Consider the following 13469-nt stretch of genomic DNA (forward strand, 5'->3'; position numbering starts at 1 on the left):
CAGATATCCCATTGGTGGAAAAATGTCTCGGGGCCACCCCTAACTGCAAGAGTAGGGGGCCTGGAAAGTGGATTCCATAGGGCTCACCAGCTGATAGCATGAACTGCTGATGAAGAGTTGGTGGCCCAAGCAACAAAACAGTTCTCTGTCTTAAGTGGCTTTGACAAGATGCTGTGCACAATAGGAATCAAAGTTCCCAACAGGGACAAAAGAACGGCTGGTTTGCAGTTGTGGATGGGCTGATCTGAGAGCTTTAAGAATTGCATTTGGCGGGCCTGGAGAGATAGCACAGCGGCGTTTGCCTTGCAAGCAGCCGATCCAGGACCAAAGGTGGTTGGTTCGAATCCTGGTGTCCCATATGGTCCCCCATGCCTGCTAGGAGCTATTTCTGAGCAGACAGCCAGGAGTAGCCCCTGAGCAACGCTGGGTGTGGCCCAAAAACCAAAAAAAAAAAAATTGCAATTGGCGCTTGACGTTGGAATATAAAGAGATGAGCGGTGGGGCTAGAGCGATAGCACAATGAGTAGGGCGTTTGCCTTGTATGAGGCCAATCTGGGTTTGATTCCAGGAAAGTTTGGGGGGTTCCACTTACAAATGAAGCTAAGGTAAAGAATTGGTCCATATGACTTTGCTCATTTGTGCCATGGTCTCTGATCTAGATCTGAGAATTGGGACAACTGAGGCACAGAATTCAACCCTGGTTTTCTGATTTCTGACCAAATTCTTTGCCCCACCCCCATACCCCCTACAGAGCTATGAGGAGCAAGAGTTGCTGCGCCTCATCTACTACGGGGGCATCCAGCCAGAGATCCGCAAGACCGTGTGGCCCTTCCTCCTGGGCCACTACCAGTTTGGAATGACGGAAACAGAGCGGAAGGAGGTTGGTTTTCTGCTGTGGCCAGTGGGGTCTTTGTATCAAAACTGTGAACTCCAGTAGGGCTGGGGACACTCCAGATTCATGTTGAACCACACTGGGGCTGGGGTATACAGGGTAACAGGAAGCTGAATCTGTGACCCTGGAATCATCTGATTCTTCTGTCGTAAAAATAAGAGTAAACCACTGAATGTTTTGAGATGATGGTCGATTCATGTGCAGCTGTATGAAATATTACAGAGGAATCTTGCATCTGCTTTAATTTCTTGCTATGTTAATATACTATCTATCTTGCAAAACAATAGTGCATTATTGTATTGCCTTGCCAGCACACCAGTGGGATTCACACTTCTGTTTTACTTGTGTATGTGTTCTGTGTTCTACAGTTTAATCACACTTGTAGGTGTGTGCACTACCATCATATGGGTTCCCATGGGTCCTCAGAGGTCTGTAGGAGACCTAGAATCACTCTAGGTAGCCCTGTGGAATTAAAGAAATGCCTCATCTCCAGCCTTTCTGTCCTCAGTCGCCCCCATTCTGCTCTCTAGTATTTGCCTGGCACCTTTTGGGTCTACCTGCATCATCAGTTTAAAACCTTTGTTATCTGGGGTTGGAGAGATAGCACGGAGGTAAGGCGTTTGCCTTGCATACAGAAGGATGGTGGTTCGAATCTCAGCATCCCATATGGTCCCCTAAGCCTGCCAGGAGCGATTTCTGAGTGTAGAGCCAGGAGTAACTCCTGAGCGCTGCCGGGTGTGACCCCAAAACCAAAAAACCAAAAAACAAAACAAAAAAAGCACCTTTGTTATCTGGACCAGAAACAGGCTTCCTTCTATCGCATAAACAGTGGCTATGAGATGAAAGGGTCAGGGTGATCCACCCTTATGTTCTTGGTTCCTGGCCACATACTGGACATGAGGCATTCTCAGCAACTCTGCTGGGTGACACCAAGATAGAGGAAGAGCAGCTTGCATGTCCTGTAGCCCTTGTTTGATAACATAGTGGGTGTTTAGCAAATGTAGTGAGTGAGGGAATGAATGAATGATGGTGCAGGGAGAGAAGGAAGGTAGTAGACAGGGATGGAAGCTTCTTCGCCCAGTTAGTCCTTGTGGCCCAGAACATAACCTGACACAGTTGGAACTCAGTAACTATTCGAGCGTCTGTCACAATACATAGGAAAGGGTAGAGGAAAAGCTAAACAGAACTAGCATGGCACATGTCTGTTAGAACTCTGGACACTAACTCTACTGCCTTTGTGTGAACGTTTCCTGGATGTAGGGTTCTTTGTCAAAGCGGGCCAACTTCCTGGAGACCCCAGCATTTCAGACCTTGTCTCTGTCCTGGCAGGCGGATGAGCAGATTCATGCTTGCTACGCCCAGACTATGTCCGAGTGGCTGGGCTGTGAAGCCATTGTGCGGCAGAGGGAGCGGGAGTCCCACGCAGCCGCCCTGGCCAAGTGCTCGTCAGGGGCCAGCCTGGACAACCACCTTCACCGCATGATGCACCGGGACTCCACCGTTAGCAATGAGGTGATGGGGGGCACACCTTAGGTGGGTGGGGATACAGTGTGATCCCACCTATGAGGGCTGAGGAGGGAGGGCTGGGTGCTCAGAGCTTTGAGACAATCACCCCTCACTTCAGGGTAGCAGGTAATGTTGGCATGTGACAGATCTGATCTCAAACCCCAGCTCCACTTCTCTTAGCTCTTGGGCTTAAGGCCAATGTGAAGTGCCCAGCACGTTCCCAGATCTTCACTCACTCAACAGCTGCTCCTTGAAGGCCTTCCCTGTGTCTACTGCCTGGAAGGCCTATAATGCTTTCTAGCTATGTCTATCCTTACATAAACCCAGCAGCTTGAAGCAGGAGCTCAGACAGAAGTTGATTCTCTTATCAGGCACTAGTTACTATAATAGTATAGCAAACAAGATCCCAAAGTAGTGATTTCCAAAATACATTGATATTTTTACTCCTGAGTCTGGAGTTTCAGCTAGGGACTGTCGGTGGCTAAGCCGAGTCCATCCATCTCGGCCTGTATAATTGGGTCTGGCACTCTGGTTTCAGCCCCTGGCAGGCTAGTCAGGGTGTGAACTTACTGTGAGAACAGATCAGAAGGTGGGAAAGTGGAACCACACAGCCACAGGAGAACCCATCCATTGGCTGAACAGGGTACATGTCCAAAGGCAGCTTCTAATGAGGCAAGAATGAACTAGAAGTTAATGGGGCAAAAGGCATATAACGATGTAAAAAATTAAGACCTTGATACAGAGAGCTACTGCGAGTTGAACTAAAGTATTAGTCAGGAACATCAAGTACAGAATAGTTCAAGGTGGGGTCTGGATTTGTAGGCAGGAAGCTGAGGCCCTGAGAGGGGACAGAGATAAGCACAGATTTCCTGGCTCCCAGCCTAGTAGTCCCCCTCCTGATCTGTGCTACACTGGCCAAGGGTGACCCCTGAGCATCCAAAGATGTGGGCAAAATCCTTATCCCAATTATTAAGTGTTTCCTACAGAACAGGATGCCATGGTCTCACCCATGTTCCATCTCGACCCTTTTATCTCAGTCCTCCCAGAGCTGCAGTTCTGGCCGCCAGAACGTCCGCCTGCAGAGTGATTCCAGCAGCAGCACACAGGTGACCTTTCCCAGACCCGCCACCCCATCCCCTGACCTACCAGAGTGATGGGTCAGGAAAGTCTTATTTTGTGGACCAGCACAAACCCAGTTTGGCTCTGGCTCTCCATCATCCCTGTTGGTCCTCCCTGGAAGCAACATCACTATCATCAGCTTGCTGTGTACCTTCCAGACCCTTCTGTAAGCCTTTATATGTACATGAGCCTGTCAACATTAGGAAAAAATACAGCAGCCTTTTAGATGGCACCATAAAGGCCATCTTTCATATTGTTCAACAAACTTTCTACTCATTTAGTGACACGAATGTTAACTCCATCTCACAGAATCTTAAAGCAAAGTACAAAATGTGGGTTAAAGGAAGACCTACTTATATGTGTCTGGACTTGTGTTTATTTGCCAAAACCAATGGCCAGTAAACCTAAAGCAGATTAAGATGAGAACCCACAGGCATAGTGAGAGGGGGAGAAAGACAAAAGCCACATTTCTTCCAGCATATCTTCTTACCTAGTTTTGACTTTCAACTGAGGTCATTTTTAATATGGTTTAGGGCAATACAATCAAAAATATTTGAAGAGAAATACATATAACTAATAGCAATTGAAATTGAGAACAGAACTACAGAGAGGAAAAAAATTCCCCAAGTGGCCTGGGAACATGGTCTGTCTGATAGCAGGAAAGGCTCCAGGGAAATGTCCAAAAAGTCTCTGGAGATTTCCTCATGATAGCTCCTGCACATCTAACTCTTTCTGAGAAAGTGGTGCAGACTGATTCATCACATGAATGTGATGATTTACTAACTTATTCCTTACCATGTAAATGGAGGAATTGTGTTTTTTATAAAGGTTTGGCAGTAGGTCTTCTTTATTTTTATTTTATTTTACTTTATTTTATTTTGGTTTTTGGGTCACACCAGGCAGTGCTCTAAGGTTATTCCTGGCTTTGCTCAGAAATCATTCCTAGCAGACTCAGGGGACCATAGGGGACACCGGGGATCAAACCCAGGCCCATCCCGGGTCAGCAGAGTACAAGGCAAATGCCATACTGCCGTGCTATAGCTCTGGCCTCAGGAGGGATTATTTTTTATATCGTTTAGTTTGATGGAAGTTAGTTTCCTCCCACTTCTGCTCCATCTGAGTCGGTTCCACTGTCCTTTATTCATTCTGACCATTCTCTGCACTTCATACATCACTGTCTTCCTTTGCTGTCTAGCCATGTATTCCCCATTGCATGCTCCATGTTTGAACCAATCCCCTGTTGATGGATATTTCGATTGCCTGCCACCACCACGGACGCCCTAGTCCATCTGTGTCTCTGTGCCCCTCGTCTTCAGGTGTTTGAGTCCGTTGACGAGGCGGAGCAGGTGGAAGCAGAGGGCAGGTCCGAGGAGAAACAGTCCAAGATGCCCAATGGGAACGTGGCGAATGGCCCCTGTTCCCCGGACTCAGGCCATCCTTCCTCCCACAACTTCTCCTCCGGCCTCTCCGAGCACTCGGAGCCTAGCCTGAGCACAGAAGACAGTGTTATGGACGCCCAGCGCAATGCCATGCTGGTGCTGCGGCCCGGGGACAGCAGCGTGGATGACGGGCAGAGCAGTGAAGCCACCACTTCTCGGGACGACGCCCCTCGGGAGGAGCTGGCTGTGCAGGACAGCCTCGAGAGCGACCTCCTCGCCAACGAGAGCATGGACGAGTTCATGTCGGTCCCAGGAAGCCTGGATGTCGCCCTGCCTGAGAAGGAGGCCGGTGCCATGGAGGGCTGGGGCAACCGTGAGACCGAGAGGCGCGGCCATGCTGACAGTGAGGACAGCTTGTCAGAGGAGCCCGAGATGGAGAGTCTGTACCCCGCCCTGGCCTCGCTGGCCGTCACCCCCTCTGCCAACAACGAGGCATCTCCTGTGTCTTCCAGCGGCGTCACCTACTCCGTAAGCCACCAGGATGCTCCTTGGCCAGGTTGTATTGTTGGCAGCTGCTCAAAGATGGGCTTAGCCCCGAAGCTCAGTTATTCAAAGCAGCTCCCCCAGACTGCACCCCCAAAACAGGCAATGCAGTTCTAGAGTTGAATTAAAGCAATGCACTTTTTGTTTCTTGGGTATTCTCTCTCTCTCTCTCTCTCTCTCTCTCTCTCTCTCTCTCTCTCTCTCTCTCTCTCTCTCTCTCTCTCTCTCTCTCTCTGTCTCTTTGGTGTGTGTGTGTGTGTGTGTGTGTGTGTGTGTATTTGGGGGGGCTACACCAATCCAACAATGATCAGGTGTTACTCCCAGCTCTGCACTCAGTAATTACTCCTGGCAGGCTCGGGTTGAATTGAAGCAATGTACTTTTTGTTTCTTGGGCTTTCTTCTCTCTCTCTCTCTCTCTCTCCCTACCCTCTCTCTCCCCCCCACCCTGCACCTTCTCCCTCTCTCATCCTTCTTTGTTTTTGTTTTTTTTTTTAGAATAGCAACTTTTATTTATTTATTTATTTATTTATTTATTTATTTATTTATTTATTTATTTTTTGGTTTTTGGGCCACACCCGTTTGACGCTCAGGGGTTACTCCTGGCTATGTGCTCAGAAATCGCCCCTGGCTTGGGTGGACCATATGGGACGCCGGGGGATCGAACTGCGGTCCTTCCTTGGCTAGCGCTTGCAAGGCAGACACCTTACCTCCAGCGCCACCTACCCGGCCCCTATTTATTTATTTTTGTGGTGGTTTTTGGGTCACACCCAGTAGTGCTCAGGGGTTATTCCTGGCTCCATGCTCAGAAACTGCTACTGGCAGGCACCGGGGACCATATGGGACACCGGGATTCGAACCGATGACCTTCTGCATGAAAGGCAAAAGCCTTACCTCCATGCTATCTCTCCGGCCCCTCTTTGTTTTTTTTTTTTTATTGTTTATTTGTTTTTGGGCTACACCCATTCAACAATGATTAGGCATTACTCCTGGCTCTGTACTCAGGAATTACTCCTTGCAGGCTCGGGATCATATGGAATGCTGAGGATCAAACTAGGGCAGGATGATATACAAGGCAACCACTCTATCCACTGTACTATATCTTCAGCCTCAGTTCCTTTTTTTCTAAGTGGTTTTCAGATATTGTTTTAGGGGTTTTATTTTCCTTGGTTTTTGGGTCATACCTGACAGTGCTCAGGGATTACTTCTGGCTTTGTACTCAGAAATTGCTCCTGGCAGGCTTGGGGGACCATATGAGATCGAACCTGGGTCCATCCTGGGTCAGTTGCATGCAAGGCAAATGCCCTACCGATGTGCTATCTCTCCAGCTCCTCTAAGTGTTTTTCAGACTTCACAGTGAAGTTTCTCCTGTGTCAGCACATAGTAAAAAATATTCCAACTAGGCAAGCATAATGAGCATCTTGCTTTCGATGCAGGCCCACCCTCTTTCACATATTTCACTTTTTTTATTTTCCAGAAAGTCCAACTCCAAGGGCTGCAATGGATGTTTTCTAAACAAGAAACTATATTCCAGTGTCCCTTGAAGAACTTATTTTGATTAAAGAGGCAGGTTCCCTTACTTCAAGAGCTCAATGCTCAGATGAGGCAGGCTGCAAAACCCAGTTAGCCACCCCTCCTCCTCCCAGTGCCTTCCCAAAGGGCAACCAACAATACTCATTTATTTGCCATCTATGCTAGTTTTTGCTGCCTTGTCTACAAACTACAAACTTGTATTGCTGCTTCTCAATCTTTTTTTAGTTGTTGCTTTCACATTAGACATTCTCTGTGGATTCTCCTCATTATGAAAAAAAGAGTATTTTGTCTGCTGCCTTCTCCACTCACATACTCTCCCTATTCTGGTGCAGGAAGCTTTTCTATCCCTATCTATCCAACATCAATACAGTAGTTTTAGTTAGATCACTATCCAGTGTTTATGTTATTATAATATAGAATGCAGGTGGGAAGCCGTATTTGTTCTTTCCTGAGAAAATTTTTCCTAGCTGTGTTTTCATTTAGTATTTTGTTTTTGTTTTATTTTGTTTGGGGCCATACCTGAGAGTGCTCAGGGTTTATTCCTGTCTCTGTCCAGGGCTTCTCTCCTGGACAGGCTTGGTGGAATATATGAGGTCTTAGGGGCGAAGCCAGGTCAGCTACATGCAAAGCAAGCACCATACCCATTCTGCTATATCTCCAGCCCCTTTTCTGTTTCCTTTTTCCAAGTTTTCAGTGTATTTTGGAATTAATTGACCAGTGTCCCCAGTTTACCTCCTGCCCTCATCCCTGCCTGCCTCTGTGGCAGGCTATGATCTTCTCTAGCTAGCTAGCTAGTTTGCTTTTTAGACACTATGAATTGCAATATTGTTACCGAAGGGGAATCATGAATATAACTATCTCCTTTCAGCACCCAGTTTTTGCCCAGAGTGATCATTTCCATCCCTCTAACTGCATTCCCCCACTTTTTGCGGGAAGCTTTCTACCATGAACTTGTCTCTATTGTCTCTGGATATTATTACATACTGTCTTTTTTTATATTCCACAAACAAGTGTGATCATTCTATATCCATCCCTCTTCTTCTGACTCATTTTGCTCAGCATAATATTCTCCATATCCATCCATGTATAAGCAAATGAACAACCATTTTTGAGGGTAAAGATCTAGTTCTCATCCTTTATACCACAGTGTCCTGTGGTATTAAAAAAAAAAAAAAGTGTGGGCCCGGAGAGATAGCACAGTGGCGTTTGCCTTGCAAGCAGCTGATCCAGGACCAAAGGTGGTTGGTTGGAATCCCGGTGTCCCATATGGTCCCCTGTGCCTGCCAGGAGCTATTTCTGAGCAGACAGCCAGAGTAACCCCTGAGCACCGCCGGGTGTGACCCAAAAACTAAAAAAAAAAAAAAAAAAAAAAAAAAGGTGTCTCATCGGGATTACAAGAGCTGTGTACCAAATAATAAAAACCTCATCATTGAGCCACAGGGCCCAGGCAGAGGATATATTCAGTGATGCCAGAGTACAGTTAGGAGCTGTGAGTGGCAGACGATGGTGTAATTGGTCTTTTCTCCCCTCTTTGGGCCACCCAGCCTGAGCTGCTGGACCTGTACACAGTGAACCTGCATCGTATCGAGAAGGACGTGCAGAGGTGTGACCGCAACTACTGGTACTTCACCCCCGCCAACCTGGAAAAGCTTCGCAATATCATGTGCAGGTAAAAGGAGGGGGGACAAAGGGTGCAGATCTCAAGGAGAGTGGATGGTGGCGGGTGCTGAAGGGAACCAAGCTCTGCAGCCTCCCCACACCATCTTGACTCTTACTCCATCCCACACTGACAAAACAGCAGTGACAGTCATAGAGAGCACTTATTAATCGCCCACTGTATACCAGACACTTCATACCTGATCCTTTACTGGCATGGTATCCCTGAGGCCTCACAACAGATCAAGGAAATGTCCACTTCTATATGGGAATAGACTGAGGCTTGAGGACCTGTGACACAGAACAGCTGGTAGGGTATTTGCCTTGCATGTGGCCAACCTAAATTCAATCCCCAGCATTCCAGATTTTCCCCCAAGCCCATCAGGCGTGATCCTTGAGTGTAGAGCCAGGAGCACAGCCGGTTGTGCCATGATTCCCCCTCCCAAAAAAACCAGTCTCAGATAGATGCCACCTTGCTCAAGGTCCTCTCCCAACTCCCTAAGCTGTCTAACGTCTGAGCAGGAAAACGTACCCACCTCTCTGTGTCCTAGAATCTGTGCTCTGTTTCTTTAAGCCAAGATCTGGGCCTACACGTTTGTCTTCATGCAAATGATGTGATTGGTTTTTCTTAAATTGTGAAAGTGGCTGATTAAATATCTACATTAAGGATGTAGCTCAACTGGTGGAGTGCATGCCTTGCTTTGTATGTGTGATTCCTTAGCCCTAGCCCTAAATCCACCAAGGCTGCTGAGTTTATAAGGTTTAAAGAGAATCTTCTCCTTCCAGACCCAGATCCAGGCTTCATATCCAGTGCCAGTCGCCCAAAGAAATGCTAACTGCTAACATGTCCGCAAACTTTATATCACTCACACTTCTTTCACACAGCTTTTTTTTTTTTCATTTTTTTCTATGTGGGATTATATACTTTCAATTATTGTTCTATGATTTTTTATTTTTTACTTTATTTTTTATTTTCATAACCCAGCCCCTGCTCTGTGACTCTAACCTAGAAGTTTGCAAACTGCGACTTTGACTCGGGGCCCAGCCCACCACACATTATTTGGTAAATGAAATTTAATTAGAACCTCAGCCATGTTTTGTGGTTGCACCCAGACAATTGAGTGGTTGGCCTACCAAGCTAAAAATCAAAATATATTGGCTTTTCAGGAAAAGTTTACTAGCTCTGCTCTAACTTCTCCTTCGTTCTAACTAACTTCTCTTAATGTCTTTGTCCTCCAGTCTCCCATGCTATTGTTGCCCTTCAAAATTTAGTCTCTGAAAGACAAATGTCATTGATTTTAATATTAGCACATTTCTTGGAGCAGACCCATAGAACAGTAGTAGAGGGCATTTGCTTTGCACATGGCTGACCTGGGAAGGACATGGATTCTATTTCCAGCATCCCACATGGTCCTCTGAGCCTGCCAGGAGAGATTTCTGAGCACAGAGCCAGGAGTAACCCATGAATTCTGCCAGATGTGGCCGAATAATCTAAATAAATAAATAAATAAATAAATAAATAAATAAATAAATAAATAAATAAATAAATAAATGCTTTTTAAAAAGAAGACATAAGAATACCATTAAAATTATATATTCCTGGGGCCGGAGAGATAGCATGGAGGTAATACGTTTGCCTTTCATGCAGAAGGATGGTGGTTCAAATCCCGGCATCCCATATGGTCCCCCGTGCCTGCCAGGGGCGATTTCTGAGCATAGAGCCAGGAGTAACTCCTGAGTGCTGCCGGGTGTGACCCAAAATCCAAAAAAAAAAAAAAAAAAAAAATCAAAACCAAAAAATTATGTATTTCATTCAAACTAAAAGCACTGGGGATAAGGAGGCTAGATGACTTTTGCTTGGTTCTGACATTGGGAAGCATAATAGAAGGCATTATAGAAGGCCTCAAGGTAGACCTAGAAAACTCTTACAAAAATCAGAGGAACCAAAGAAATCATTGGGGTTAAAGACACAATCCTGGAGCCAAAGCAATAGCACAATAGGTAGGGCATTTCATTTACCTTGCATGTGGCCGACCTGGGTTTTATCTCCAGTATCCCAGATGTACCCCAAGCCTGCCAGGAGTGATTTCTGAACTCTGAGCCAAGAGTAACTCCTGAGTGCTACTGGATGTGGCCCAAAAAACAAAAACAAGACACATTACCTGGCATAAGTTTGTCTTGGCTCAAACCCTGCCTCTGCTTGTTATTAGGTACATGAGTTGACCACATGCCATTGACCTCTCTGTGCCTCAGTCTCTTCATCTTTAAAATGAACTAATGGTACCACCTTTTCATTTATTGAGAATGCCATGATGTAATACATTCTAGTAGGTGGAAGATACAACAAATACTCATTAGTAAGGGGTTCATGGGGACCCCTGATTGAGGAAACTGCTTGTACAGAGGCTCAGGGGGCATACTCGGGCTCTTTCTGTGTACAGAGGTTAGTGTCTCCACATTGCTGGAAAGGAAGGTGTATTGGGAAGGGATCCTTAGGCTGTGAAGAGTAATTGGGAGGAAGCTTAGAAAGGCTTATTATCCCCCAATTAAGGAGTCTGGACATTTTCTATCACTCAGGAGGGAACCTGTGAAAGCTTCAGGGTGTGGCCCAGGAGCTGGGCTTTTGGAAGGTCACCCTGATGACTAAGCAGGGAATGTTTGAAGAAACTCATGCTGTGGGCAGGAAGTTCATTTGAAGGAGTTTCCAGGGGAGGGCTAGGAACAGCTTCAAGATGGAGAAGGGAGGGGCCGGAAAGATAGCACAGTGGTAAGGCATTTGCCTTGCAAGCAGCTGATCCAGAATGGACAGTGGTCGGAATCTGGCATCCCATATGGTCTCCCGAGCCTGCCAGGAGTGATTTCTGAGTGCAGAGCCAGGGGTAACTCCTGAGCGTCGCCTAGTGTGACGCAAAAACAAAACAAAAGATGGGGAAGGTACATCACGGGCCTCTGTGTCTCGCGCAGTTACATCTGGCAGCACATTGAGATCGGCTATGTGCAGGGCATGTGTGACCTCTTGGCTCCACTGCTTGTAATCCTGGACGATGGTGAGTATATATCCACGTCAGCACCAGGAGCACAGCTCCTTCCCGAGGTAGGGGCGGGCTTGGCCTTGCTTTGTGCATCCACAGATCCCTTTAGGAGCTCAGCAGATCTGTGCGGTAAACATAGACAGGTCCCAGCAAATGGACATTTTCCTCTTGCAGCAGCCTGCTCAGTCTTCACTTACCCATGCAAGCATATGAAGTAGCTGAATTCTTTTCTAATGACTTCTCTGTAAATTTGCACTGTTCTAAAAAATGAAACATGGGGGAAAAAAATGAGATCCTACTATGCTATGGCTGATCTCCTAACTAGCATAATCCTCCATGGTGGTTATTAAGAGATTATATTAAGGCGGTTATATTAGAGGGGAAATTTTCTCAACTATTTTCTTAAATAATGTGAACCAGATTTCTTTATTCCTAACTTCTCAGAACATTTATTTCTTTACCATGGTAGAGGAATTAATACTCTCTGGGCAGCATTTTCTAAAGTTTTTTTTTTCCATTTTCTAAAGTTTTTTGACCCTTTCTTTACATCAGCTTAAAAATGTGCTGTCCACAGGTTGTTCCCATCATTAAGCATTCACTTCTTAAAAGAAAGACTATTCCAGCACCAATAATGTGGTAATTACTCATTCATTTAGGTTGAAAAGGGGGGCCAGAGCGGTGGCACAGCGGTAGGGGCGTTTGCCTTGCACAGGTCTGACCTAGGATGGACCTTGGTTTGATCCCTGGTGTCCCATATGGTCCCCCAAGCCAGGAGCAATTTCTGCGTGCAGAGCTAGGAGTAACCCCTGAGTGTCACAGGGTGTGGCCAAAAAAGGCAAAAAATAAAAAATAAAAAAGATTGAAGGGCCCTCAGGTGGAATGTTCTTGTCCTCTATTACACAGATGCTTCCCATCTGACTGGTCTTCATGGCCGTCTCACAGCCTGAAACCATCACTCTGGCTTGAGGGCAAAGTAGGTTGACAATTTCTCCCTCTTTTCCCAGAGGCCCTTGCTTTCAGCTGCTTCACAGAACTCATGAAGAGGATGAACCAGAACTTCCCCCATGGAGGTGCCATGGACACACACTTTGCCAACATGAGGTCACTAATCCAGGTATGATCTGGCCCTCTTCTATAATATTAGAAAAATCCCAGCTTGTTACCTTGGACTTAGAATCAAGGTAATAAGCCAGACCTGATTTAAATCACCTCAATACCTTAACCTTAAGCCCCTTGACATGATTCAGTCAACCCAGCTTAGCCCAGCTGGGTTGAACTCAGCACCTCAGTTCAGTTCAACCTCTAGATTGAGGTGGTTGTTTTTTGTTTTTTTGTTTTCAATGGAACCAAAACATTCAGTTTAGCTCCATTTCAACTCAGCTTTTGACCACTAAGAGTCAACAGGGGATGGCCCTTTCCTTCAAAGTAATATTGGAGTATATCATATACACATATTATTACTGAGCTCTGGTTTGGGGGCCATAAAATGAACCCTTTTTGAAAGGTGAAATCAGTGGTTTTTAGAATCCTCGGTTGTGAACCTCTCCTTGCCTTCTAATTCCAGAACGTTTCCTGACAGAAACGTTGAAACATTCCTAATAGCTCCCTCCTCTCCATCTACTGACAACCACTCATCCACTCTTCAATCTCTGTATGTTCACCTCTTCCAGACATGTACTATAAAGGAAATAACTCAGCACATGGCCCTGTATGGCTGCCTTCACTTGTCATGTTTATAAGGTTTATCCATATTCTAGTATATGTGAGAACTTCTTTTCTCTATATTATGCCAGAGACCAAACCTAGGGCAAA

At 46.1% G+C, this 13469-nt stretch overlaps 1 protein-coding gene across 3 annotated transcripts in view; it reads left to right on the forward strand.

The window, feature by feature from the left end:
* Nucleotides 1-13469, forward strand: part of SGSM1 (small G protein signaling modulator 1) — a 667483-nt gene that overhangs the window by 38934 nt on the left and 615080 nt on the right. For all 3 annotated transcript variants that reach the window (XR_007503136.1, XM_049788768.1, XM_049788767.1), the window contains 7 exons: nt 752-880; nt 2222-2404; nt 3436-3504; nt 4834-5424; nt 8514-8638; nt 11590-11672; nt 12662-12771. Coding sequence is in view for 2 of the 3 variants with exons in the window: in XM_049788768.1 (XP_049644725.1) it covers nt 752-880; nt 2222-2404; nt 3436-3504; nt 4834-5424; nt 8514-8638; nt 11590-11672; nt 12662-12771 (1290 nt within the window). In the remaining variant the exon portion in view is untranslated. The remainder of the gene's footprint in view (nt 1-751; nt 881-2221; nt 2405-3435; nt 3505-4833; nt 5425-8513; nt 8639-11589; nt 11673-12661; nt 12772-13469) is intronic.

Source organism: Suncus etruscus, chromosome 15 (assembly GCF_024139225.1).
Source record: "Suncus etruscus isolate mSunEtr1 chromosome 15, mSunEtr1.pri.cur, whole genome shotgun sequence".
Classification (NCBI taxonomy): Eukaryota; Metazoa; Chordata; class Mammalia; order Eulipotyphla; family Soricidae; genus Suncus; species Suncus etruscus.